The 27,927-nt window shown below is 37.4% G+C and overlaps 4 protein-coding genes and 1 long non-coding RNA gene across 6 annotated transcripts; all 5 read left to right on the top strand.

The window, feature by feature from the left end:
* The first annotated feature begins 567 nt into the window (after window positions 1-567).
* LOC106164164 (uncharacterized) lies at window positions 568-5,382 on the top strand. Of its 2 annotated transcripts, XM_087004989.1 has the most exons (5): window positions 577-950; window positions 1,149-1,211; window positions 3,537-3,745; window positions 4,125-4,205; window positions 4,561-5,382. In XM_087004989.1, exons 1-5 carry the CDS (start codon window positions 911-913, stop codon window positions 4,819-4,821), a joined length of 654 nt encoding a protein of 217 aa, XP_086861115.1. In that variant the 5' UTR covers window positions 577-910; the 3' UTR covers window positions 4,822-5,382. The 2 variants fall into 2 exon arrangements, with proteins under 2 accessions (XP_086861116.1, XP_086861115.1); XM_087004990.1 differs by lacking the exon at window positions 1,149-1,211 and having other exon boundaries at window positions 568-950.
* A 2,280-nt stretch (window positions 5,383-7,662) lies between these two features.
* On the top strand, window positions 7,663-11,113 carry LOC106156431 (uncharacterized). Its single transcript, XR_001237705.2, has 4 exons — window positions 7,663-7,769; window positions 8,576-8,696; window positions 9,067-9,132; window positions 9,892-11,113. It is a non-coding gene; the product is annotated as an uncharacterized LOC106156431 (long non-coding RNA).
* Window positions 11,114-12,121: 1,008 nt separating this feature from the next.
* LOC106164162 (uncharacterized) lies at window positions 12,122-20,218 on the top strand. Its single transcript, XM_013541971.2, has 5 exons — window positions 12,122-12,307; window positions 15,980-16,056; window positions 17,475-18,196; window positions 18,413-18,493; window positions 18,764-20,218. Exons 2-5 carry the CDS (start codon window positions 15,996-15,998, stop codon window positions 19,037-19,039), a joined length of 1,140 nt encoding a protein of 379 aa, XP_013397425.2. The 5' UTR covers window positions 12,122-12,307; window positions 15,980-15,995; the 3' UTR covers window positions 19,040-20,218.
* Window positions 20,219-20,514: 296 nt separating this feature from the next.
* Window positions 20,515-22,696, top strand: LOC106156428 (uncharacterized). The gene is made up of 5 exons (XM_013531684.2): window positions 20,515-20,651; window positions 21,186-21,326; window positions 21,649-21,701; window positions 21,927-22,031; window positions 22,268-22,696. Exons 2-5 carry the CDS (start codon window positions 21,218-21,220, stop codon window positions 22,547-22,549), a joined length of 549 nt encoding a protein of 182 aa, XP_013387138.2. The 5' UTR covers window positions 20,515-20,651; window positions 21,186-21,217; the 3' UTR covers window positions 22,550-22,696.
* Window positions 22,697-25,797: 3,101 nt separating this feature from the next.
* Window positions 25,798-27,571, top strand: LOC106156427 (uncharacterized). Its single transcript, XM_087004238.1, has one exon. It carries the CDS (start codon window positions 26,136-26,138, stop codon window positions 27,036-27,038), a length of 903 nt encoding a protein of 300 aa, XP_086860364.1. The 5' UTR covers window positions 25,798-26,135; the 3' UTR covers window positions 27,039-27,571.
* The last annotated feature ends 356 nt before the right edge of the window (window positions 27,572-27,927 follow it).

Raw genomic sequence — 27,927 nt, 5'->3', positions numbered from 1 at the left:
GGAAGTGATAGCTTTGCATATTAAAACTTATATATGGTACAAGTATATGATAATAAATATAACAGTGAAATTTGATCTGACCTTTTATCTCCTAAATCCATCTGATAAATATCATAGTTGGTATGCTGTATCACTTTTTTGGTGCCTTTGTTGCGAAGCAAGATGCCATTAATTGTTTGGATAACTGGTTCTATATTGACTAGAGATTATGGTGTCCGGAGCATTTTACCCTTTCTTGACTATTGAAATTAATATATTAAAATATATATTTTCCTTTACTTTATTATTTATTTTTTTTTTTTTGGAAGTAAGTTTTCTATATTGTCATTTTCACAGGTCAGTTGTCCAGCAGGAACAACAGCAGGTGGCTGGATAGGAACACAGAATGTCTTTGACTCTTGTCAATACTCCACTCTTTGAGTCAATATATTTTGAGCCAGCCACTTGACTCTCACATATGCAATATATTATTCTTATAAGAATACCTTATCAATTTTTTGTTACAAATGTGTATTTGCACTTTGTTTCTACAACGAATTTGATTTACAGTTTAAAAATTATCTTAATTGATTGATTTGGTGCCATTGCTTATACATTAATGCAATGACACAATAGTGGTTTTGAGTTTAAGGCTTTGAGGGATTTGATAACAGATGGATAACATTTTCTTATCCAAAATTCCGTTCACAGTTTGCATTGTATTTTGGCTCTCAAATTAAAAAAAGGTTGGTAATCAATTGGATGTTACTTAGTTACAGCAATAAGTATTACAAGAGAACGAATAAGAATCCGACATGTTTAATGCACATGACACTCGTCTGTTATAAATTTTAGTTTATTTAGTCTTGGAGAAATACAGGTGGAGAAATACAGGAAGGCGGTACCGACACGAAGGCCACACAGCTTTATCATGGCACAGCAAATTTCCAGCATATTTTGCTGTTATTTAGGTACGTATATACTGTATTGCTAGCTCATGATAATGTTGATCTCATTATATGTTGGAATGTTTTCAAATGTTTTTTCACTGAGTGTGAAAATATTCGAGTAATTAGCACATAAGATCTTTCGATCAGTTTGTTGTTTAAAGATGTTTAGCCTTCATTGGAAACTTGATATTTAAAGTTTGTTTTTATTTTCATTTCCAGTTTTAACCTGTTATAAAGTGCTCGCAACACCTTATTTTCCACCTACAACCATAACACCAACAAGTAAGGCAAAATGTTGTGAACATCAACTTTAAACTAGCAAAGAAAGTAGGATAACACTAAAAACTCTATTTTAGCACAAAAAGTTCAAGGATATAACATAACGTGTGAAAAAAATCGCTTATTAGTTTATTAGTCTGCTCGCTTACGAGTTTGTGCATTTGTGGTTAAATTTTTGTCTTGCGATAAAAGTAACAATTTTACAGATTTTTGTTTCAATTTTTTTGAAGATTGGTAATAGGGCCAGGACGAACTGATTTGATTTTCATAAGGAATAAATTATGATTGGCAATATTTTTTAATTTTAAACTCCCATTTTGAGTGTGAAGAGGGAGTTCGCGGTTTAATGATGTGTTTAACACAATTAAATTGATAACACTGTCACAAAGACCATTAGTAATCTGTTGGTTTAACAAAGAAATGAGTTTGTAATTACGTTTTGTAGTTTTAGGCAATGAACTTTTTAAGTGGAGGAATGAGTTTCTAATAAATAGAGCCGTTTTGTACTTTAAGACAATTAACAAATGCTCATAAATATTGTTTGTGGTACTTTGACTTGGAGTGCATTCAGAAAAGATGATCTGCAGTCTAACCGATCCAGTTAAAAAGCGATGGCGCTAATTCTCTGATGGTCTCCCCACCTCCACACACGCCGTTGCTGTACCCACTACCAGGGTGGCTGATTATATAGGGAAAATGAGAAAAGCCAGAGATAGTAAAATGACCATCTATTTACAGACTTGATATTTAATATGAAATATTTCAGTTTCAAAGGTTTGTCTAGGTAAAAATGCGTTCTTAATTGGGTAGTGTTGGCTTTGGCGAAGCATGGTTCTGTTAAAAAAGTAGCCATACATGTATGTCGGCAACTACTGCATAGATGAAATCCAATTAATTAACTGATGTCACATTGACATCAAAGGGATAATTAAAAGTTATAGTTATTAAAACACGATTTTTATCCTTATTTTCATTTATCAGTCAGCAAAATAGGAAAAAACTGATGATGTAAAGATATATCTGTGAATATCCTGTGAAATCAATCTCTGACCCTGGTAGAGGGTGCTGTTGCTGCGTGAGCGTGCCAGACAGACGTGCTGGAGCGCGCCAGGCTGATTACATTGACTGCACCTTAGCCTAGGTCCCAACCGAACGCACGGGCTGCTACGTGTGGTCTACGGCCAAAAAAATGGAGAAAACGTGGGAGTTCATGCGTGAGGAGCACGTCCATCGTCCGACTTTTGGAGGCCGCAAACAGCACGTAGAAACTTTTCGACATGATCAAGAGCCGCTACGTGCGTTCTAGCTTCCCCTAGCCGGCCGCAAGGAACCTAAAAAACCGTGCGTCCAAAACGTAGTTGGGACCTAAGCTTTAGCGAGAATCCCTGCTGAGATCGATTGATCCTGCTAGTACGATAAGATTACGGGAACGCAGTTTAAGACTTAACTGTCAAGTTAAGAGCCCAAATTTCCAGCACTCTCTTATCCCTTTGTTTTACACAAAAAAGTACAACTCTGGTGGCTAAATTTATATTTGGTCGATCTTTTATATTATATATTTCGTTAGCAATTTTATATCTCTGTCAGTTTATTTGTTTGTGAATAATTTTTTGTCCTGTGATAAAGTCGAAAATTTTAGAGATTTTGTTTTGTAGAATGGGAATTGGCCCAGTATGAAATCTATTGATTTTCAATTTTCAATGCCCATGTTAATTTCGTAGTTTTGAAATAAACATGAACAGTGCCAATCGGCAATTTAAGAAAAAATCTGAATTTTTTTATAGAAATTTACGGTGTAACAACATCAAATTGCACGAAGTGAATCTAGGTCATGACTTCTTACAACTAACAAAGTTTAATCCGGAGAGATATAGGCCTACTTTTCCTCTATAGAAAATTCAAAATTTTGAAATATGTGCGAGAAATTCCATTGACATTCTTTAATTCCGACTTTTTTTTACCAATTTTAGATGTTACCACCCCAAATTGCAATTTAAACAAATATCAAGTAATTGCGTCTAACCCTTTCACTTCTAGCGCTAAACGTTTAGAAAAAGAGATCCTCTTGCTAGGCGTATTATGAATAGTGCCCTAGATCCTTTGAAAATATAGTTCAAGACAAGTTAAACTTTTCTACACTGACACAACTATTAACTGCCCGTTCTTTATGCATGTTTTGTTCGTTTAAGTTACTTTATGCATGGCTTAAAGCGTTCGTTTATAATAAGGATTGCTTTTTATATTTCAAGAAATCATGGATATGGACTTAGATACAGAACTTGTTCTTTGACAATGTGACACTTAACGCCTCCCTGTTGTGGTTTCTAGCAAGACCGCCAGAGCCTTCACCAACACCTACTCCAGTTATAACTCCACTGTCCTCTGTCACTGTTTCTACTACTACAGCGCCCCCTATCAAAGCCACTGTTAATTCCACTGCCGGCGGTGATGGATCACAGGCCACTGTCAAAACCACTGCATCCGGTACTGCCGCTTCCGTTATCACTTCAGACACTTCATTAACACCGGCAGCCAAGGTAAGTAGTTAAGAGTCGTGAACATCTGGACGCTAGGTAAATTTGCATCTAACAACCTGAAGATTTTAGTTTAATCATTTTCGTAACATTAATTGCCTTTAGTAATAAAAAAAAAAAGGTCGAAATTTTTATCCATTTTAACTCGTGATCTCTTGAAAAACTGCATACTATTTTTTTCTTTGCGGGGGATATTTATTCCCAGACTACCGATACACGGTTATTTTCTCTTTTCCAGTTCCACTTTGACCGATATATGCTAGACAGTGGATGTGGTTTTAAAACTAACCATTTTCATCAATTTATTTATCAATTTATTCATCATTATAATTATCATCATTTATTTGTCAAATTGTTAATTCCATAATGTTCCTTCTTAAAGGTCACTTGTATAAACGGAACCACAACTGATTGGAGTGGGACACAGAATGTCTCTGGCTCTTGTCAATCCTCCACTTGTTGGGTGAGTATATTTGATCAGCACTGTAGCCTACGGCAAGAAAAAATTCAGTCGGCAGTACGCGTCATTGACCCATTTACCTTATATACAAGTACTGTAAGTAAATATAACGTGCGATGACTAGAGTTTGTAAAATCAAGACATGCGGAGAAAGGACAGACCAAATTTCAAAACAATAATAGGCCCTATCACAGAAGATATGTTGAATATCGGACTGTCGTTTCCATTTCAAGGGCCACTGAAAACAGTGAATATTCGAGGAAGTGTTTCACGGCTGAATGATGCATTCTGTTTTGGAGTCATTCAGTTTTTCAGACTAAAACTTAAACCGTAATACCCCACGCATCCCTTTTTATAGGTGTTGGCAACCTACGTAGATGACGATGTGACCGAAATCAAGTTGAGTTGCGCCTCGAAAGTGGAAACCTCGACGTGTAACAAGGGTGAATGTAAATATGCAAGCGGTTCCTGTGAATGTTGCTGCAGCACTGACAGATGTAATAACGACAACTTCGAAGATAAGTGTGCTGGAGCTCGTGCCAGCAGTAGAGGGGTGCGCCTGTCACCACCATGGCTGGGCTTGGTGATACTTGTACTCATGATGATGAAGACATTGTAGGAATGCTCTGACTAGTAGATATTTACAATTTGCAAGAACTAAACAAGTAATAATTGTAAAATGGAACTTAAAAACTGTTTTTATCGTCTTCTTTATCAACAAACGCTGTGATTATGGATTTTACTGAAAAATTATTTTTTACATATCAGCGTAATACTAAAAAGTACATAATCGAAGTTTTCTAAAAGCGTTGCATGCGGATTCAGTGAACTTGAGCTGTTAGTACGAGTGTATTTTTGCGTGTGAATCTTTCCAACATGGACGTCACTGTGCCTGATGTGCCTAAATGAAAGTCACCTGTTCAAGAGGAAAACGTTTTGATGGATATTCCTTAAATACTTCACCGAAAGCATTTCGTTTTTCTGAACAAAGTTTACATTGCAAAAATTTGAAATCGTGTAAGTGGCGTGTTGTGTCACTGTATTTTCTTTGGTGATTGTTTAAAGATGTTTTAGTCATGTTTTCTATGATTGAACTAGGTCACTGGATCAAGGTCACGAATGAAGGTCACAATAATAATAATTATTAATATTGAAAATGAATATATCTTCATAAAGTCAGTTTCAGTTTTTGCGAATGCAAGTTTATTAAAAAATATTACAACTAAATTATATATATATATATATATATATATATATATATATATATATATATATATATACAGACTTGACATTTAATATGGAATATTTCAGTTTCGAAGGTATACCTAGGTAAAAATAAGTTCTTTTTTAAAAAAAATCTGATCTCATATAAGATTTGTGAATGTAAAAGTGTGCAGTCAGGTGTGTCACTACCAATTAACTGACTTTCATGCCTATTGCTCTGCTACATTATGTAATGTGCAGTGATTTAATTGGGTAGTGTTCCTTTGGGCTGATCAAAGCTTGGCTTAGGCAAAGCTTGGTTCTGTCAAAAAAGTATCCATATTTCGGCAACTACTGCATAGAAAAATTTGAAATTTTGCATGCAAGCGGTCAGTTTTGCAGTGCGTAAGATGAGTCAAGTAGTGCATTACACATGTGTTAATCTAAGGCAGAATGGCGCGAAAAAGACAGACATAACCAGACAGATCATAGCGCCAAACGGAACGGTCCCCACAGTTTTATAGAGTAATGCCCAGACTGATGTGCCTACACAGAGGACACCCCCAATGTATCACAATTTTACCTACAGGGTACAGGACCAACTGACTTTCGGGATACGCTGCTGCAACTAAACAAAAAACACTTAGTCCGATCAGAACGAGGGGTAAATTGCCACTAAAATGCGTTTTTTAAAGCCCTTAGCGAACACCAAACTGGTTTTACCAGGTAAGAACACCAAATGACCTCCGAGGTACCCACTGTATACAGCAAAACATCGTCGTCTGTTTCTCTAATGAATTGGGGGCCATGAACGATTCTGGGTAGAACAATGAAACTGCGTGGCTTTCTTTATTGAGGTCAGATCTCACCTGTACCGCCCAATTAGTCAAAACAGAGTTTACAGATATCCAGAAGAGGCCTACGACGAAGCATATGCCGGGTCTAAAGTGACAAGGGTGATTGACAGCGCCAGTATTTGGAGTAGATTCCACATTGGTGCCAAAACACCAATGGTAGTCATCGACGAAAACCTGAACCAGATCAAATAAAGGAATAATCTCGGAACCACTTGTCTATCATTTGATAGGGGGCACCTTAGGAACAATTCTAGGTTGCACGATGAGGTTGCAGGTTCACACAGAACACTTTTAATAGTAGATAACTTACAGAACCAAGGGAATGAGTAGCTACCCTGGTCATCAAAATCGCCACATTTGAACCACATACACAATGTTTCGGTAGACCATTACTCACCAATCAACTGCCTACATGTCCTACAACAAAACTGGACCAGATTGGACAATTTTAGACCGTTGCCTGGAATGCTATTCAGATTGAACTCTAAAAACCTACCCCCAAGAAATGCCTTGCCGCTTGAGAGCGCTGGCAACAGCCACGTAGAGGCCAGGCGTTACAACGACCATTACTGTGACTAGCAACTGACATGAGGGTCTTCTGTGGAGCGTATTACCCTTTTACATACGATAATTTGTAAAATATGGAGATCCAAAATATCTCTTTTAATGGTTGTCGTATGACATGGAGTAGGCAATGTGTTTTTGTTTGCTTCTCTGGCGAATTCCATAAATAAACTGATGTCACAATGACATCAAAGAGATAATTTAAAGTTATTAAAACACGATTTTAATCCTTATTTTCATTTATCAGTCAGCAAAATAGGAAAAAACTGATAAAAAATTATTTCGAAAAAAATATTCCATATTAAATGTCAAGTCTGTATATATATATTGTTTTTTGTTTTTTTGGCGTTAAGCAAAAGAGTGAAACAACTTAAAAATAGTTTGCCGAGAGACTGCAAATGTTAAGACCCATGTGTATTGATAAACTATTAGCAACACCCACTAGAAGAAGACGTGTCCAAGTGCCGAGTACATGTCCAAGAGAAAGGAACAAATGAAAAGCTAAATTAAATACTCATTTAAGATGCATGAACGCGTTTTAAGTACGAAGTTTTATGTGGAACATTTAAAAATCTATCATCAATAACCCTACTTCAAAAGTTGAACTTGTGGCTTTTGCAAAACTAGATATCTCTTTATGGTCCAAAACAAAGCAGAGAAGAATCACGCAGCACCCGCGGCCATATCAGTCGCAGCGGCGGCGGCAGCGAAAGTGTTTTCCATACACATTTCTTTGTTTCTTGGTAAACAATTTCAGCTGTTCCCGTAGTCTGTACGTGATTGGTTCACACCGCGTTCGTCTCCACGCTGATAAGCTTGTTTTATCAGGATGTTTTGGTGTTGCCTATAAACAAATGATGACTAAATGCATTTTTGTCACAAGAATTTAGAAACTTTACTTTCCACGCCACTTGGTGATCAAAACCGAAATCTTAGGCATCAGGTGAGTGCGATCGACTTATTTATTTTAATTATACCAACCGCAGTTATTTATCGATTAAATTGGTGTAATTACATGTCTTTGTCTTTGCCCACGAAAAGCACACTAATTTTGACATATTTCAATAGAAAATTTTATGGTACCACTTAATGTCAAAAAATTCAGAATTGGGTTTGTGAATCTAAGATACATACGCTCAGTAATGATGTTTATAGTAGCAAAAACCTACACAATTTGTTGTAAAATATTTCTTGACTATGAATCTAGACTTGATTTATCTCTTGTAGATATTGGTTTATGTTTCTATTCTAAAACATTTAAACGGAGTTTAACTTTTTCCTGTTTAAAACCATTAAAATGGAAGTGGTTGTTTCTTATATTAAGACTTACACACGGTACAAGTATATGATACTAAATATAACAGTGCAATCCGACCTTATATCTGATAAATCCATCTGGTAAATATCAGAGTTGACTTGAGAGTCATTTCTTTACGCAGTATCACTTTGTTGATGCCTTAGTTGCGAAGCAAGATGCGATTGTTGAATGACTGACCTGAGATTTACGGGATTATCAAGCTAAACACTGGTTTACGGTGGCTGGAGTGAAATCATACTTAATACATGTGGTAACCCAAGCATTTGGTTTGTGTTTGTTGATACAAAACTAGACTACCAGTAAGTAGGTAGGAGATAGCAGCATGTGTATACAGCATGCCAAATATCCACGGAGACCACAGAATGGAACCCACCTTACTTTTTTCATTTACATATATATATTTTCATATTTGTTATTTTGTTGTGTTTTAGCTGTTTGAACTCAAAATTTGTTCTTAGTCGAGATCCTCAGAAAGACCAAATCCTTGGAGGTGATATACTGATAAGATACTGATCATGGCAAGACTTCGTTCAGTGAGCTTGTTTTGTTTAGGTGAGTGGACACTTGATACAGGGGGAATTTTCGTTAAATTAGATTGAAATCTAGTGACGGTATGATCATGAAACGTTATAAAGGGATAATTCAAATGCTATTCTTTCGAAGTGAATTTTGTTTTTAATATTTGAAACAAACAAAGCATTGACAAACGGCTTTACTAAATTATTTTCTAGTGCATGTGGAAGACAATAAATAAATAAATAAATAAATAACGGGTTTATATATATATATATATATATATATATATATATATATATATATATATATATATATATATATATATATATATATATATATATATATATATGATGATGATGAAAAAGATTAAAATATAAAATTGTAAAGATGATTTTTCTGTTTTTAGTATTAGCATGTGTTAGCGTCTTCAGCCAGAGTGCTTCCAGTTCAACCGCTGCGATATCAACAGTCGGTAAGTCTAACAAAATTATTTTAGCCAATGCAGTATAGGGGCTGGTGAATTTTACAATACCTTATATTTGGCATACATAAAATTGGCAAAAAAAGCTTTTTTTAGCGTTATTTTAGATCATTAGTGATCATAAAAAAATATAAATAAATAAATAAATAAATAAATAACAATATTTTGTTAAAAACAGGGACTAACTTCGTATGTTGGAACGGATTCTTTAACTTTTGATAAGTATGGGAAATCGTCGTTTACCCATGGGAAATTCATTTTTTTGGCCCCAGTGAACGGTTGTTATCCCTTTATAATGTTATTTGAATAATATTACCATAAAAACGAGCACTTTAAAAGCAAATCTACCTTTTTTGTTGTTAAATTCACCACCCACGCGCTTCTGCACATAGAAGTATAGGATAGCCAAGCGTTTATTGCCTATTTTGCTACTTTGAAAATTGGTGTGAGATAGTGATATGTAACACGTAATACTCTCACCAAGTAAATTTTTACTTTGAAAACTGGCATGGTTGACCAGCTTTAATCCAGCAATTAGTTTGACATTTTTGTAAGATATCTTTGAAAGATATGAACTATTACGAAGCATTATTTTGCCTTTTTTCCGATTAAACCAGTAGTAAGCCATTTAGATAAAAATATAAATAAAATTTGCTGCATCGGTTCGAATCGTCCCCGGTTCTACATGTATTAATAAGGGGGTCGTTTGATTACAACCTAATTACGGGTTTCTCAATTTTGCTGTAACAGCCACAACTTCGGCTAATGGATCAGTCACAGCAGTAGGGGCAACGGCCTTGGGAGTAAACACCACTTCGACGGTCTCCACACCGACTCCCTCGCCAACTTCAGCGACGTCTTCCTTGAACATGGGCCTCTTGCAACCTGGCCTGTGGATGGCCATATTGGTTGCCATGGTAACCATCAACAAGGTGTAAGCTATTTCAAGCATGGAAATAGATTTGATCATCTCCGATAACCGACTGCATAAAAAGAATCCATGTAAGATAACGACCGTAGGAGAAATACACTGTAATGTGTATGGCACTTCTCTTCAATTATTTTATGAGTGTATTTTTATACTTAGTAAAGAATGGGTAAATTAACTGAATGTCATATACTGTTAAGAAAATAGCTTGTTAATTTTAAACTATGTAAATTATTGAACATAAAACAGAACATTGTTCGTTAACCTTAATTTTCTATATTGATGATTTAAGTTAATGTTGATGTATACAGTTGTCTTTTCAAGACAGAAATATGTGACCAGACGTGACAGAAGAGAAGATGAATAGTGAGCTCTGTGTCAAAACCATGTGTAGTCTTGTGACTTTATTTGCTTTATATGCATTGCATTATCCAGGAGAAAAAACTCACAGAAACCAACATTCAGTAAGAGATGGACCAAAATTGTTTGTGGAGGTACAAGAAGACATAATCTCTCTCTCTCTCTCTCTCTCTCTCTCTCTCTCTCTCTCTCTCTCTCTCACACACACACAGTTCAACAGTGACGTGACATTGTGTTAGTTGCGCTCTCAGTGGTTACATCATTGCAGCGAGTTGTACCCGCTTTAACATCGCAGCTGCAACCCACCTGACCAACAGTTTTATCTCCCGGTCAAAGAGTACAACAATTATCCATTCAGTTAGTATTTTACAAGTGGAGAGATGGGATGGGTTGTGTCACAGTTAAGCAAAAGAGTTTCAAGGCTATCATATTCTGGCATGGTGTGTCGGTTTTTTTTATAGAAGTCAATTGAACCACAGGCTAAAAGTCACGAATGAAGGTCGCAATGTTTCTGCTGTTTGCCTTTAAGCATTATGTCTCTGTTTTTATAGAGTGACATATACTAGTATACAGTACGGCCCGATAAAAAATGAAGTTTGTTCCTCAGCTAATTTAGGCAAAGTGTCTTGTGTGTTCTTTTGAAGCATATCAAAATGGCGCCAATAAATGAGCAATAAACATCAACTGATATATAGCTTGTTATTCTTTATGACATTTAAGCATCCGTCTCTACATAAAAAAAACATTTTGAAGTATCGACATCAATTTGTACCAAAACCGGGGACATCCTGTTTGAACCCGGACTTGGGGCAAAATCATCGCTCCAATACCAATAATATGTACATCACCAATTTGTCACTGGACAAACATCAGAGATTTTACTTTACTTTTTGTACCCCACGCCCTAACCCCCATACCCCAGTGACTGATCATGCCAAATGTCCAAATAATGATGTCGTGTGTGACATTTGTTTATCAATGCAAGGCTTTTGATCAGCCTGGGATCCAGGCCCTAAGTTATCCCCACCCCCCCACCCTGCTCCCTCCATGGAGCGAAGAGGGCATACGGATCTGGACTCTGGATCTATCGAGATAATCTTTTGATAAATATTCAGATAAAATAATGAAAAAATAAATTCGTATCTTCGGTTTATTTTGGAAACCAAAAGCAGTCCCTCATAAGTACATCCTTGTTGCTGTGAACTAATCCATATAAACCCACTGAACAGCCAGCTGTCTGTCCGACAGATCTTATCTTTATTACGCAGCGTGGTGACTCTTCAACTGGTATAAGAACACTTGATTAGTTCGGAGAACGGAAAACCCGAGGAGGGCACTCTCTGTCTATAGTAGAAGGTGCCAGAACCTATTTGGTTATCCGCTAAGTAAATGCATCATTTTCTACTAGAATTATAAGACCGATGTTTTAAAATTGATATTCATAGTACTATTAAACGTTCGACAGCACGAAATCATTGCATGGTTTGAAATTGAGCTTTAAATTAAATGTGGACTGAACTGTGCTGCCTGACGTTGTAAGGAAGCACATGTCCCTTTTCTAAATGTCCAATTTCATCTCATCTAATATCCCATACAAATTGGACACAATAATAAAAATCAACAATGAAGAAAAGTCTTTATACTATGTTCAATACGGTCATTAAGATACCGACATGTCATATTGGACATCTTGGTCACGCTGCAGGTGCCCCCTCATGTCATATCTTATGATTCTCGCCAACACGATAAAGTTATGATTTCACCATGGCAACAAGGTTTATCAGGAAACACTGGTATCAGACGCTGTGGTGGTTGTCGTTAATACAGCTTTGACAACAAAAGAGAAGACACGAGAAGAGTATATTCTGGATTAATTCGGTAAGATGTTTTTTAGTTACCACTTATTATCATATGATAAACGTTACGTAGATTCACCCTGAAAACAGCTTGGGTTGACATAAAAAAGATTAACTTTCGTTGTTCACATATCTTTCGAAGATATATGTTCGAAGAAATATGTTTTTTATTATATGAGAATTTTTATAGAACCTAATTTGAAATATTTGAAGAAAAGAATCTTTTCATCAAAAATTTCAAATTAGGTTCTCTACATAGATAAAATTTAAACTTAATTAGCTATGGAGTGTGTATCAAAAATAATTAAAAGTAGTTCCTGTTATTTGTTTTAACCCAAAATTTGGCTTATAATCTACTGGAACATTTAATTTGATTTTCAGTGATAATCAAGGTTTTCTGTAGTGCCTCGTGCTTGAGTATCTTTAATTTCTCTTAGGTCTCATTGATTTAACTTAAAAGTTTGGAAGAATCAGGAGAAACTAAAATATAGTCTATCAAAATTGACTGAAAATGAAACTCGACAGAAAAAACTGTGTCTCTGTTCTTTTACTTTTGTTTGGATAATTACGCTGAAACAGCTTGGGTTAATATCAAAAAGATTAACTTTCGTTGTTCACATATTATCTCTCGAAGAGATACGTTCGAAGAAATGTGTTTTTTTTTTTATTATATTAGAAAATGAAACTCGACAGAAAAAACTTTCTTCTTTTACTTTTGGCTAATATTTGAGGCTTGCCATAGAACACGTTTTATCTTCACTCACACGAAAAGGATAAAAAGGAAAATAAACAAAAATAAATAGATAAAAACATTTTCTTTTTCTTTCATTTCAGTAATCACAAACGGATTGTTACTCATATTAAGTACGACAGTTGTCAGTATTTTAAGTCGCTTTACTTTGGTTGAATTACAGGCTACATGTTCTGTATTTTGATTCAATTAATTAAGAACAATTGTTTTCTTGCGCTTCTTCCTATCATAATATATGAGATGCGTTTGTTAACCTTGATGTCAGTGTTTTCATGTCCTAAGTGGATATTGATTCGGGTTAATGTATCCCAAAAAGGACTTCCTTATGAAATAACACCGCTGCCAGCATTCTGTGGCATGCGCTTTAACACTGGGAATAGGGTCATCTCTAGCGAAGGAAAAAGGCTGATGAGCCACAATTTTTACAGTGGGTGGATCCGACTAGTTTGTCTATTTTTTGTTGTCGTGGCAAACGTCTTTATTGCACGCTTGAGTCAAGTATATCAGCAATAAATGGTACATACGGTAGCGGTTTGTGTACAATAACATTACGTCAAAGGCAAAACAAATATGAAAATAAAAAAGGGAGGTGATAAAATGGAATTAAAGGATTCTTATCATCTTTAATGAATGTATAGTCATATGAAGAATGTGACTTTTCTATGTTAGAATTTCCTGAATTTTGGTCATTGTTCGTTCATATTTTTTAACAAAAGGGATGTCGTGGCCTTTCTTCATTGTTCTACTGATGTTATAAATTATTGTTTCAAGTCAGTTTACAAGAAACAAAATGTCTTCATTTTTGTCTACAGCTTCAGTATCGGCCTCTTTGTAAGAGTGGGGTACTTAATCGGATGGTGTATCTAAATCATGTAATATTATAATTTTAAAATAGTTATATTCATTGAGCACCAAATGTGAACATGGTTTGACATTTGCTGGCCCACTAATCTACGAAGAGTAGTATTATATACATGTATACAATAAGGATAATACTGAATAGCATACTTTGACATATTAATACCACTTACATATAATTGTTACCTTACTTAATACATGAAGTAAGTACACATGTGATATTTTAATACGCTTGTATACGGCTCATTTTCTACTTTGTATAAATGAACTTTGCAGCAGCCAGCGCGCGTAATCATAGGAATCAAGAAATTGAACAGAAGTATATAATAAATGAGAATCCAGAAATTAGACATCAGAGCTATGACTGCTTGACACAATACTTCAATGTGCAGGTAGCAATCTGTGTGGTAGAACACGCTCACACAGTCGGCGTTGTTAGATGGTACTAAACGCTATCTCTGACACTTCTTAATGTAAACAAAAACGATAGATCAGACGTTGTTTGTGCAACTTCGCAGATGTCGCAATCTAGAGGCTTGCTCTGGTATACAATGGACAAATTATATTTCTGGTATTTTTTTATGTTTATTTTATTCCAATGTCGATAGCATACATTTAGTGGCTTTTTATTGACCCTCCCCCCCTCATTGTCTCGTTTAACGTTCACTTACACTCCTCAATCTATTCTAGAACATTTGGTGTATCTTTTTACAGTTCTAATGTTGTTCTGTAATGAATGTAACAGCTTGAGAACTGTTTTTTTTTTTCTTTAAGTCCTTCAGAATGTCCTAGAACAGATAAAGAACATTTTTCATTAAAAGAGAAAAACATCATGTTCTAGGACAGATTGAGAACCGTAAGTTAGCGTCAAACGAGACATATTTTCACAGGGGCCGTTTCCTCGGCGGCCGGCCTTCTCAAGCTGTCAACATTAATGTTCCATTAAGATATGATTTAATACGTTTGTCTCCGGAAGGTAAACACACAGATTTTTTTTATTAAAGAAGAGTCTATCAGAAAACATTTACCTTGATACCTTTAATGTTTTTATCTATGAAAACTTAACCGTGGCTATTTATTAAATTGCGTCAAACAAGCGTTGTCCCTGAGTGAAGGCAAGCTAACACACACGACACACATCGTTATACCAAATGGAAGGCTTACCCGTGTGAGACTGTGGAAACACCACGCACCGCCCTCTAGCTGTAGTGAGTGTGTCTGGCAGATCTATTCGGATTCAATCAAAACTCCATAAAATGTGAACATAAAGCATGATTAACTACCTGATATTAAAGGTTTTGTTTGCATAAGATAAGAGGGAAATACAGTAAAGAAATAAAGGATACCCTCTTGACATAACGAGAACCAGCCAATGGCATGTCACGGGAAAAAATATCGATTAAGCAATGCTGAGGTAGAAAACAAGATTTGTGTATGCCATGTCACTTCGGATTCACGAGCTCAGTATAAAGGTGTGTGTGTGTGTGTGTGTGTGTGTGTGTGTGTGTGTGTGTGAGAGAGAGAGAGAGAGAGAGAGAAAGAGAGAGTTGGGATAGGAATTTCACTCATGGATCTACAACAATATGGGAAGAGCATCTAAAAAACATAAAATTACCTACTTTGCTGAAGTAGTCGTCGTCTTCATTTGTGTCATCAAAAAGTAGCAATACTAGTTGTCTCTAGGTAAATGTGAGACAGATTTAACATGTGTCTACATACACTCCAAAGGCTAATGTCATACTTTTCGATATGCTAGTACACTATGCGATGTTTTAAAAGCTTTTATCATATTGCTTTTTACAATTTTGAAAAATTTTCAACTTTAATTTTTCTTATCATTGTCACAAATTAATCATTATTGAATGAACCTACTCGTGCATGTAACTTTATATACCTTTGTAATTCATTTTATTTTTGTACAAGTATCAACGATTCGTTTGAAGAAAATACACGAATTTCTAGTATGTGGGATTTGCAATCTAAGAGCTGCATGCAGATGCATAAAGAACATATCTATAGTTCTCATATCTAAAACTCAGATAACCGATAGTTTAATCTTGTACGTATTTATCATATCTTCTTCAGGTAAATAAGGTCAAGTATGGTCACCATGACTACGGGAACAACTGTGACATTGACCGTCCTTGTGGCACTGTTCGGAGGTAAGACGGTCTGGAATGGATTTTAGATAACACACGTGTTTTACAAAGTATATAAAACACAAGCAATGGTTTTCATGCAATTAATGTAATTTGCAACTGTACTGAAAATAATTGATTTCACAATGAACAAGTTTTTTGTAGTAAAAAGACAAAACAAATATGAGTTTGGCATTTCTTTTTTTCTTGGGGGGGGGGTCGATTGAAAAAAACTGAATGGTATATAACTGTCTTGTAACTTATCTCTGTACAAACATGAGTTTTATACAGTGTGATAAATGTTTGGCCTATTTTTACGGATATCAAAAATATCAGATTATGACTGCTTCTAAGTATTTTCTGATTATCTCCGAATAAAATTCTTAAGCCTAGATTACATTTGTCTTTGCGGTGCTCGTATACTGCCAGTAATCCTTTTTCGTGCGGCGTCTGTATAGAGGCGGGCGGTGGCCGCGCGGAATCGAACAAAATCAAACGGATTCAAGTCATCCGTAACCTCTACGATTTTGCAAAGCTTAAACTTTTTACAAATTTTAAAATTCGTAAGCCCGTATGCCGTAGCATTATCGTAGACGGAATCGCACAGTTCCCTCACGGGTATTGTTCGGTGGGCTTGCGGTGACCGTGTAAATGATTGAACCTGTTGTTGGTCTCTTCCCTTACACCTTTGATGGTTTTAGGAGGTAAAGATAAAATAGCAAAGAAGTTTAAAACTTAGAAAAGTTCACTTGCATGAATTTTGCATGAAGTTGTGCTTTTCTTTACTCTGATCCTTCCCTCTGGTATCAGAGCCCCACTTAAATACTATACAAAATCACACCGTTATCAGCAATTTTTGTAACAGACTACTAGTGCACCCTGTGGTCAGAGAGTACTCTGATTCCATGGGTGTTTAAAATAATAGGGGGTGTACAAAAAACGCGTCGACCTTCAAGGAAGCCTCACTGAAGGCGTGCAACAACTCAACTGAAATTGTGAAGGCTCCGTGCGATCACTGTTCAACCGACCGCCGATTTTTCCCTACGTGTTCTCAAGGTCATGTCATAGAAATACCACGGGACCCGCAATTAATGAAAACGTACTTGCCGTAGCCCGTAGCTTCTTACGATATAAATAAATAAATAAATCGTACAGAAAATACGCTTTAAAGCGCACGGTGCAAATGTAGTCTAGGCTCATGTTATTTTATATTTTGTGCCATTAGCCCCACCTTGACGATGTTATTAAAAGTGTACTTCATGGTTCTTATCGATAGTAAAGTAACGGCGTGGTTGCAATCATGTAGGTCAAAGAAGATACACAACGCATCTCAATGATTTTAATATTTAAAAATATAGGCCTATAAAATAACACAATTTATCTATTCCAACCAACGTCTTACAGATTTTATTAACCAGAATTGTTGATTTATATTTTCACAGTAATACACTGCCAGAATGCAACATTAGCGATAAACACTACAAATAATACAATGGTAACAGCATCTCCACTTGTGATAAGCAGTTCGGCAACTGATACAGTGGAAACAAATACGACACAACTCCCTACGTCTTCAGTTTTGACACCCATTTCGACTACTGTATCGTCATTGCCGTCATCAGCAATGCCAACAGCGCCGTCATCGGCACCGCCACCAGCTCCGTCATCAACGCCACCATCAGCTCCGTCATCAGTGCCGCCATCAGCTCCGTCATCAACGCCACCATCAGCTCCGTCATCAGTGCCGCCATCAGCTCCGTCATCAACGCCACCATCAGCTCCGTCATCAGTGCCGCCATCAGCTCCGTCATCAACGCCACCACCAGCTCCGTCATCAGTGCCGCCATCAGCTCCGTCATCAACGCCACCATCAGCTCCGTCATCAGTGCCGCCATCAGCTCCGTCATCAACGCCACCACCAGCTCCGTCATCAGTGCCGCCATCAGCTCCGTCATCAACGCCACCATCAGCTCCGTCATCAGTGCCGCCATTAACATCATCACAGGGCGCTTCATCCACAACTCCTAGCTCCGCCCCGTCCAACAGTACCGGCAGTGCAGCACCGACTCCACCACCCACGGCCCAAATGACCACCTCCGGCACGGGGGGTGGTGTCACGCAGCCAGAAACAACAAAGGGCGGGACTACACCCAAATCTGGAAAGGTTGTTATCTTCTTTTTTCGCGTTTCAGTCATATAATAGAGTTAATTTTGCTCTCTCTCTCTCTCTCTCTCTCTCTCTCTCTCTCTCTTCTCCTTCTTCTTCTTCTTCACGTGTTCACCGCCATCACATAATCATCTGTATGACAAATGCTAAAGAAAATATCACGAATTACTGGACATACTCTTGCTGACATTTGTTATTAATTTCAACTTTCAGTTTACTTGCACTCAGGGCACCACAACAAAATCAGAAGAATTGCATAATATCACCGACACGTGCTCGTCGGATATCTGTTGGGTACGTAATTGTAATACCTTTATTAGGTTACTTGGTATTTTTGTCTTGAATCGTCCATACCTCATTTGACTTGCATGTTAGACCAAACTTCCTACGTGTTTCGAACTGAGCATTGTACTGCTGCTAAAATAGACCATTCAACATGCATACATTGGCCACTGCTGCACTATAAAAGAAAAGGTATACACCGTCACATCAGTAATTCAGTGAAATGTTTATTGCCCACATCGGCTATCAGAAGCTTAATTAATTGTCTTAATTATGTTTCAGTTGTTTGTGAACTACACCACTGGAGACAAATCGCCTAAACGGATAACGGTGGGCTGTAAGTCCTACATTAACAGCAAAATGACCTGTGAGAAAAACGAATGTCAGTATACCGCAGAAAGCTGCCAATGCTGCTGCAAGGAAAGCAAATGCAACGAAGACAGCGAACTCGTTGACGAATGCAATTCTAAAAGGGCAGCTATGAGCGCATCTTGCTCACTGTCCTTACACCTCATCGGATTCCTTAGCATAGTGTTGCTGGGGAAAATCCTGATATAGTGTTGTACGGTGACTGATGAACGGTATATGTGTACAAAAAACAATATGTAAAAACATTTTAAAAACAAAAAAAGATTTTATTTGGTCGAACTCGAATTCAACATTTTTGATGTAAAAATGTAACAACGTATGATATGTGGTATTGAGGCTAATAATTACGAGTGATTTTTTTTACATCACTGTTGGTCTAATCAAGAATGTACATCAGGGGCGGGTCCAGGATTATTTGAAGGAATTCGCGAATGCGAACCCCCCCCCCTCCCACACACACACACACACACACACACACACACACACACACACACACTTGACGTTTGGTATTATAGAGGGCGAGCGGTGCCACTGGGTACTGTTTAGAACAATGATACATTCTTGATCTAATCCATGCATTTGAAAGTTTTAACTTGTCATTGAGAGGCAGGTCTTTCAGGAAAAAAGTTTGAAAACGGCACAGAAATGCTTGGGTGTAAACTGTGAATTATTCACTCCATTTTCTAAGATTTGCGTATTTCAATTTGTCTCTTCTCTTTTTGATATATTAGATTCCTTTGCTTTTTAGTGTGAATTCTATTTGTATTATTTATTTGACATACTTGCAATTGACATTGCACCACGCAGAATTATATCAGCGGAATGTAGCATTTGAATGCGACTATAAATCATGCTGGGATGGGAGGGGGTATTTGGAAATAGATTCTTTGTCCTGTTGTGACAGGAATGGTAGTATTAGGAATTGAAGCACGGAGTCCCATTTGATGAGTACAGGTTAGGGGTAGTCGTAGTATTGGGGTTAGTATATGGGATGAAGGTCACATGTACAAAGTAAAGGGGAACGGACTACGGTTCCTAATGGACTACCATTCCTGCCACAGCAGTGTATGAAAATTCACTCTTGCTAATTTCATGTATATATATAATTATATGAGCATACCTGTTTACATTAAAGACATCCATCGTATGATGTACTTGATTTACTGAGATATTTAGATCGAAGTAAGTGATTTTTGTTGGAAATATTTCCACGATGTCGCTTTGTATTCCTTGCAAAATGCTGTTTAATATTGCTAAAACTGTGTTTTTGTATATATGTATATCATATAATCGAGCACCTTCTTGTGTGACTATGAATTCGTTGACGGATGAGTTGCATAACATAAATAATACTTACTAGTTATATAATGTCTTCTTATCCTTTTATTTTCACCTATATACATAAGGCAGATTTAAGTATTATTAGTTTAACATTTATAATGTTATTCGATATTAATGCACGTTAAGAAACGCGTTATAAACAGGAGAGTAGGGTGCGAGAGTAAGACGCATATATGTCCTACATACCCGGTATGTTTAAATACGCGCACTAGTGCCTCGGCCTTTACTTCTTATTTTGAGAGGCCGGCTGACATTTGCTGATTAACCAAATTCTTTTCACAATATAGCACAAACGATGCTGATACAGTCTGAAAGAACCGTATCCGCAAGTTATAATGTTATCTCAAACTTACTATATCAAATCGACATTAATTAGAAGTCCAAATAACATATCACCTGGCTCGGCCTCTACTGAACTATATGGATGAAAGATCTAATGTGTTGAGCTGGGCAACGGAAGGTAAGCTTGTGCGTTTTCAGCTTTCCTTTAATTTTATGAAATTCTCAGTATAAAAATGCGAAATTAAATACTGTCCTCCTAAATATGAAGTATGTAGACAAAAACAACTCCATATGTGACCTGTTTAGTTTGGTAAATGGGCGGTTTTTGTGCGTCTATTGTGAACCATCAGGCAAAAGGTTGAATTTATACTCCTCTACACATACAATACATTACGTAGGTATCGCTATATAAATTGAAGCTAAGACATACAACAGTGTACATGTGTTAGTGCCTAAATTACGGAGGATAAGAGGAGGGTATCTTAGTTTGCGACAGGGGGAGAAGGCTTGATTAAAGAATTCCATGTTATAACATACGGGCACCTCAAATTCTAAATGTCTCCGTTTTCTGCGAATTTAAAAATGCCAGGAATGAAATGTGGAAAAAATTGCGCCTTATATCATATGTCCGAGCATTCATGTGAATACAACTATAGAACCAAAATCTGATAGCATAAATGTGGATAGGTATTCCAAGGTATTTTCATTCCAGCTAACACGGAGGCAGTAGATGGCTGAAGTCTGATGTCGCCTCCATATACAGCACTCTGGACGCTGCTGGTGACATTAAACATTGTCCTGGTGCAGTGTTTGAGGCTTCAGCACCTATTGCCTCAGTTTAAAGGCCATCAAGGTATGGCAAAACTTAGTCAGTCTGCGTATTGTGTAAACTTAATTATAAGGTCAGCAGCGTCAGCGAACATATGTTTGCTTTTTAGACCTTCTAGGCAAAAAGAAAGCAATAAAAAAAAATTCAAATCAAAATACCTCTTCTTCGACAAAACTCCATATCGTCAAATTCAAATGGAATTTGTAAATTTGAGACGTTCAATAACTGGTTTTTAGAATCCGCTTTTGTGTACTGAGCATACCTATAAACTTTCGTCATTTAAGGGAAAACCAGAATCTTTCATTAAATGCTCTGCGTTCATTATTGATAAATCTTCGTTTTACAGTTCTTGTTTTCAATGCCTCGGCCTTAGGCGAGCATACGTCGGCTCTGGTACAGGTGATTTGTAGTTTTTTATTTTAATCTAGAGAAACTCAATTAAATATATTTAGAAAATTCATCACCATTAATTTTACTTCTACAGAATATATACTGCTACAAAATATATAAGCTATATGTTTTATATTATGTACTTATTAGAATCAGTGTAGTTCTCTATTTCCCTGCAAAGGTCAAATACAATAATTTATGTTTCTGCACATACTGTGGTATTGCTTTATCCAGTTAAGATGTCATGTCTGTGAGGCTAGGAAGGGAAGTGATCATTTTGAACGGTGTAAAGCACGGCAGACTGGAGAGGGCGCGCCGTGCACAAGACAAGACTGTTGGGTAGGTTGGAAGTTCACGGACTTAAGAGACGTAAACGGGAAGAAAGGGCTTGCTTCTTAATTTTTCTGAAACACGTCACAAACGCGGGATACAACAAGACTAAGGGGAATACCCCGTAGCTAATTCATTTTTTTAATCGTAACCACCCACCCCTCTCTCCTCCAACACATACACACTTGCTCATTGCTGAATACTGTTTAATCAGGAATCTTTTTTCAACTTTTTATATCTTGCAGACGTTATTCTACACCAACAGCTCTGACGTCACATACGTGGCCCGCCAGTGTGGGCGTGGCACGCTGCACGTGAACGGTGGCGGTTGCGCGGAGGCCAGGGTCGGCACGTGTCGGAAGACTTACGCCGGACAACAGTGCCTGAAGACATGCTGCAATACAAACGACTGCAACCACGACGCAGTAGCTCATGATATCGGCGCGAAGAATGAAGTTACAAATATTAAAATTATATTTGTGACAATTTTATGCTCACTTTTGTCTTTTAGCCATATGTACTCTTAATGCCGATGTCACAGCATGGATATCTACTCAATATAAACAATTCTATCTTGAAGATTGAAATTTACGTTATTGGACAGTAGGGCGTATTTACTAATATATGTATAGAATGCACCAGTAAACACAATAATAAAAAGAACATTAAGCCGCCTTGCACTTTTATGCTTTCGTTAATATCCTGAGACATTAAAAAGGCAAAAAGAAAATACCAATACTAATTACAAATTTGGACTGAAAGCAGGCCGCACTGGGGTCTACAAATTGTGTTGGAACGAAAAACCCAGGCACTTTAGAATGCGCAGACGATTTCTTTCCCACACTTCCTGACAACGGTACACAAGGCGCGAGATCAATCCATTTTGCAAATAAAACGTCCACGGTAACGTTCAATTATTCAGAAGTTTTAGATTCAGTCCAGACATATTTGGCTGAAATTTGTACAATTACCTCCCAATGCATTTCATTAACTTTAAATATAGACCTTGCTTTTAACTACTGCAAAATGATGTAGACATACTATTTGCTGGATGTGTACTATTTCACCGTCTAAATGATAAAAAATGATTGATCTACGACTCTTTGGGCTTGTTTTCATCCCAGGTAGCACATACCACCTGAATACAGCTTTTTTTTATCAGATCATTCAAATCAAGAGTCATTAGTTTCAAACGTGTTAATTATTCAGGAAATTGCTTGATTGGATTAGCCATATTAGCGCTATTTTATTAATAACCCCAGCGACGGCTCTGTACATTAAACGAGACTCACAAAGTTAAACAGCAAAAAGCATCCATTCCCAGGAACATTGGACGTACAGTAAAAAAGAAGAAAGTATTTTAAAGCGTTTAAAAAGTTATGGCAAACACATCCTTGAAACTGAATTTTGGAATAGATAGAATTTTGGGAACTGGACCGAGTCGCAGAATTTATAATGAAACATCGTCAGCTGAAGAAAGCAATATAAGTGAAGAGAGAGAGGCGCATGAATGGAGAAGGACACATGATGATAATATACAGAGAGGGGGGAGCCCTGACGTAACAGTATACCAGCAGACATCTAATGGAAGAGGAGAAGAGCTTTGTGAGATAACGAGTGTACAAGATAATGTGGAAGGTATGTGGATTTTCTACAACAATGTCTCATCACAACCATTTTTCCAATGAATTTTTGCTCAAAATCGAATTTTAATTTTTTCACTTTAAAATACTGTAAAAACCCTCATTAACAGATATAGCATAACTATATAGGAGTAATCACCCTTTATTGAAAGTAGAAATTTTTGTGATAGATAATACGACTTTTAATGTTGAAACACAAAATCAATTCCTGTAGCGTACAATAATGAGAGAAGATTGTGGATTTCGTCTACGACCAAAATTAAAAGACAAATACAAATCTGAATACAAAATCCGTTTCACAGAACATTCTTCCTCGGTTACTATGTAATAAGGAAAACACTTTTTATACGTTTTTGTTTAACTGTAGGCACCAGAATGCACGTGCCAGAAAGACCGTGTACCCGGCGCCTTCGGGTCCGCACCAACTTCACGCCGTATCAGCTGCGCGAGCTGGAGCGCACTTTTCAGGCCACACACTATCCTGATATCTTCATGCGAGAGACGCTGGCTGTCAGGCTGCATTTGGCGGAATCAAGAATACAGGTGCTAATGAATTAACGAGGCTCATCTTTAAAGTGAAAATTTAATGTGGCAAAGTTATATGTATTCATAAAGTGATTAAAATGTGTCCATGGAAATAATTCATGTTAGAAGAAAAATATGAATCATATCATTTGATAAACATTTTACTTTTAATAAATTGATTTGCATTATAATTTCAACAATCTGATCCATCGCCGAGGGCTTTTTACGTCGCTATGTGAAATATATTTCGGCTATATTCCTACCAATGGATTAAAATAAAGATCAATAAAGACTTTGCATTGAAAGGAGTGAGCAAACGAAGTGATAGCTAACGATAACAATTCTTTAACGACACAAATGCTCTCTTTTAGAAGTGATTTATTTCTTTGTACCTAATTTTTATATACTCAGGTGTGGTTTCAAAACAGACGCGCCAAATGGAGAAAATTTCAAAAGCTGAAGAAGATTGATTCCGAAGGCAAAGTGTCATTTAGGTCGGAAGAAGAAAGACAGGAGCGGTCGCCGTTTCTGTCTGTCTTACCTCCAGTGCTGCCCCCTTCAGCCGCTACCATAAACTATCACTTGAAGGACTGTACCTCCAGTTTGGGGGAGCTGAGACAGAGGGCAAAGGAGCATGTTTTGGAGTTAAACAGCATGGCATGGATAGCGCCCAGATCAGGGCAGCAATAAACTGTGAACACGTCCAAAATAATCGTCATAGCAAAGAACCACTATTATTTAATCTAAACATTTGATTTGATTTGATTTGATGAGAGAGAGAGAGAGAGAGAGAGAGAGAGAGAGAGAGGAGTTGATAGAAAAGAACTGTGATGATCATTTAATGCAGACCTTCAACAGAACTTGAAGATATCAAGTTTCGTATTAATAAAAATTCATGATCGTATGTTGATGTTAAAAAATACGTTTTAACTAAAAAATAAATTACCTCAGCTACCTTGGGTTGACTTACTCTATCATTTTAACGTCTGTTTTGGATACTTTTTTTACCATTTTTAGTGTTTATTAAGGAAAGCATATGCAAGTATTTAGGCATGCTAATCCTTCATATTGTTAAATCAAATGGTGTTATACGTGGCGGAAATCACGATTATTCGCATATTTGACGCAGAAAAAAAATCATAAACAAGAACAGATGTTCGTCCTAACAAAAACGTCAACAACGAGTGCGCCTTCGACCTCTTGCAAAGCAGAATGAAAAAAAATATCAAAATAAGAAAACCAATCCTCCACCTAACCCGAAGGAAGGGGACATTTTGTTTGCTGCACGACATTTGCTTTCTCGTGAATAGAATGACCTTCCTTTCTCAATATTGTGAACGCCGGGTGAGATATTTATGGGCAACCCGTCTTCACAAAGAAACACTGCCTATTGCCACATTAACCTTGCTTTAGCCCTGCACGTAATACTGTTTACCAAGGGGAGAATACCCACTGTTTATAAATAATACTCATAATCATAATCTTACAAAAGAAAAGTGGGGCTAACATATCTTGTAGAATTGAACTATGGTCCATTGAAATGGCGGTGATTGTTTAATTGACTCAGATGTTGTTCGGCAGAAAGTTATTGAAGTGTAAATACCGTGGGAGTGCAGTGCATTCTGGTTAGGTATCACTTAGCTACTGCGGCCTCCTGCGTCACCCTTAATGAGGAGAACTCGAGATAGACACGGGCTTTTTACATACTAATAGTCACCCAATACTTTATACGTGTAACTATGCCCTTCGCGGTGAATTGGAAGGTTTAGGGTGACATTCTGTTCCACATAACGCGGTTTAATGTTCAGCAGTGCGTCTCAACAGGTTACCAAGTAGTCAAAACTGTACACTATTTATGTAGGAGAGGGACGGACGGGACTCTGTAGAATGAACCCGTCAGTGTTCTGGGTAAGAAAAAGACGACGGTGAGGATAAATTGTGTATCATGGAGCCTACGAATGAAGGAGAACAGTTCACGGGGGCCCTGGCCATCAGCACGGACAAGGACATGAACAGCCCGCGTTCCTTACGAATCCAGCACTATCTCAGCGTCCGTCATGCCCTGCCCAAGACCAAGATCCACAGGGCGATATTGTCCGATAACGCTGGCCAGGACAGGCGTCTGGACATGACCGTCTCCCACCTGTCCAGCACTCAGAAACGAAACAGATTCTTTCACGAACAAAACATTCGCACGTTTCTGAACAGGCAGAAGAGAAAACAAAATAAATGGAGGAGGGAGGACAACGTGCGTGTGGCGTCAATGAATTTACCCACGTACACGTACAGTGAAGCCAAGGAACGCCCGCGCGGGATGGAGACAGTATACCATAACCCCCGGTACTCCTCCACCAGTGACCACAGCAAAATCCACGTCCCCCTCAGCCCCAGGGTTCAGCTCCCTAGGGAACGCACGGAGATAGTGCTGTACCGCGATAAAACTGTTGTCACAAAATTCCCCACGGTGGTCGACCTCGATCCAAAGACGATGGAGCGATACGAGAAATATCGCGGAAAGGATTACCTAGTGCGTGGGGTGCCAGCGCAGGACGAACGCTTTGGGAAACTGGCTACCTCCCTTGAAACGCTGCCGGTACAGGAGGATCTTACACTCAAAGCTATTCAGTTCCAGACTCAAACCACGCGGGGAGGTGTCTCCAGACATGGTAAAATACCCGCAAACTGGGCCCCACAGAGGAGTATCACCGAGCCACAGATAAAAGTCATGATGCCGAGCATGGCGAGACATCAGAGGTCTAACAGCAGCAGACTCAGCTATAACTCGGGGTCCACTCATTCTAAAATAGAGTTTACATCGGAGACCAGAGAACTATCGAAGAAACAGTGACCGGTGTGAAAACAGTTGTACTAGTAACTTAGTCCTGTTAGCGTAAGATGTCTAGCGTATCTTCAGTATCGTAACCAGGTTTTATTATATTGGTATCTATTCTATAACATTAAGATTTATGACATATTTAAATTTGTCGAAAACAAATGATCTTTGACGCAAATGTGGTCTATTTTGAATGCTGACGCCAAACTAATCTTGTAAATGATATTTCTCTAATGTTAAGACATACAATCATGAATGAAATACGGGTAAAAATCTAGTCAAAAGTAAAATTGTTTATATTATTGTTAGAGTTCAGAAATATTTGCTCTCTGTATTCAAAATGGGATATCGTTGTTTGCTACTTATATATATGTGTGTATCGATTGATCTTAATATAATGTAATTAATAGGGGCCTCACCAGGATGTATGATGTAATTGACATCTAATTTGTTTGATCAACTAACTGTTATTAATTACATGAAAAGAAAACTTGATTAAGTGAAACAATAGTACTTCAAAAATAAAATTCGATCGCCTTGTATCCCTATCAATACTTTCCAAACATGATTCTGATTTAATGTTGATATTGAATATGAATGGACAATTGTTTGTTTTAACATTTATAGAAGCAAGTTGATTAAACTAAAACAAGAGTTAACTATCTAAAGTCGCGTTCACATTCTCTTCCCGACAGGCTGCCTAAAGCCTAGATTACATTCTTGCCGTGTATGAAATCGTGTATGATTTCCGTAAAATTTTCTATTCGACATCGTAGGTAGCTTCGGGCTACGTTGATTACGTTTACATTACGTGCGGGTGCCGTGTCACTCCTACAACACGAACCTGAAGTCACGTGACGAAAATTGGTTTTTCGGTTGAAAAGTGATCGTGCGGAGCCCTTTA

Source organism: Lingula anatina, chromosome 2 (assembly GCF_051362555.1).
Source record: "Lingula anatina isolate TDL-2025a chromosome 2, LinAna3.0, whole genome shotgun sequence".
Classification (NCBI taxonomy): Eukaryota; Metazoa; Brachiopoda; class Lingulata; order Lingulida; family Lingulidae; genus Lingula; species Lingula anatina.
This window is presented reverse-complemented; position numbering and strand designations above follow the sequence as displayed.

What these genes read in the sequence shown, in the direction of transcription:
- LOC106156427 (XM_087004238.1), top strand. Translation starts at nt 26,136, where the DNA reads ATGGAGCCTACGAATGAAGGAGAACAGTTCACGGGGGCCCTGGCCATC.
- LOC106156428 (XM_013531684.2), top strand. Translation starts at nt 21,218, where the DNA reads ATGTCGCCTCCATATACAGCACTCTGGACGCTGCTGGTGACATTAAAC. An exon ending in TCAGTTTAAAGGCCATCAAG is followed by an intron (nt 21,327 to 21,648) that starts GTATGGCAAAAC and finishes TTCGTTTTACAG; the next exon opens with TTCTTGTTTTCAATGCCTCG. An exon ending in GCACAAGACAAGACTGTTGG is followed by an intron (nt 22,032 to 22,267) that starts GTAGGTTGGAAG and finishes TATATCTTGCAG; the next exon opens with ACGTTATTCTACACCAACAG.
- LOC106164164 (XM_087004989.1), top strand. Translation starts at nt 911, where the DNA reads ATGGCACAGCAAATTTCCAGCATATTTTGCTGTTATTTAG. An exon ending in CATATTTTGCTGTTATTTAG is followed by an intron (nt 951 to 1,148) that starts GTACGTATATAC and finishes TTTCATTTCCAG; the next exon opens with TTTTAACCTGTTATAAAGTG. An exon ending in CATTAACACCGGCAGCCAAG is followed by an intron (nt 3,746 to 4,124) that starts GTAAGTAGTTAA and finishes TCCTTCTTAAAG; the next exon opens with GTCACTTGTATAAACGGAAC.
- LOC106164162 (XM_013541971.2), top strand. Translation starts at nt 15,996, where the DNA reads ATGGTCACCATGACTACGGGAACAACTGTGACATTGACCGTCCTTGTG. An exon ending in CCTTGTGGCACTGTTCGGAG is followed by an intron (nt 16,057 to 17,474) that starts GTAAGACGGTCT and finishes ATATTTTCACAG; the next exon opens with TAATACACTGCCAGAATGCA. An exon ending in GCTCGTCGGATATCTGTTGG is followed by an intron (nt 18,494 to 18,763) that starts GTACGTAATTGT and finishes ATTATGTTTCAG; the next exon opens with TTGTTTGTGAACTACACCAC.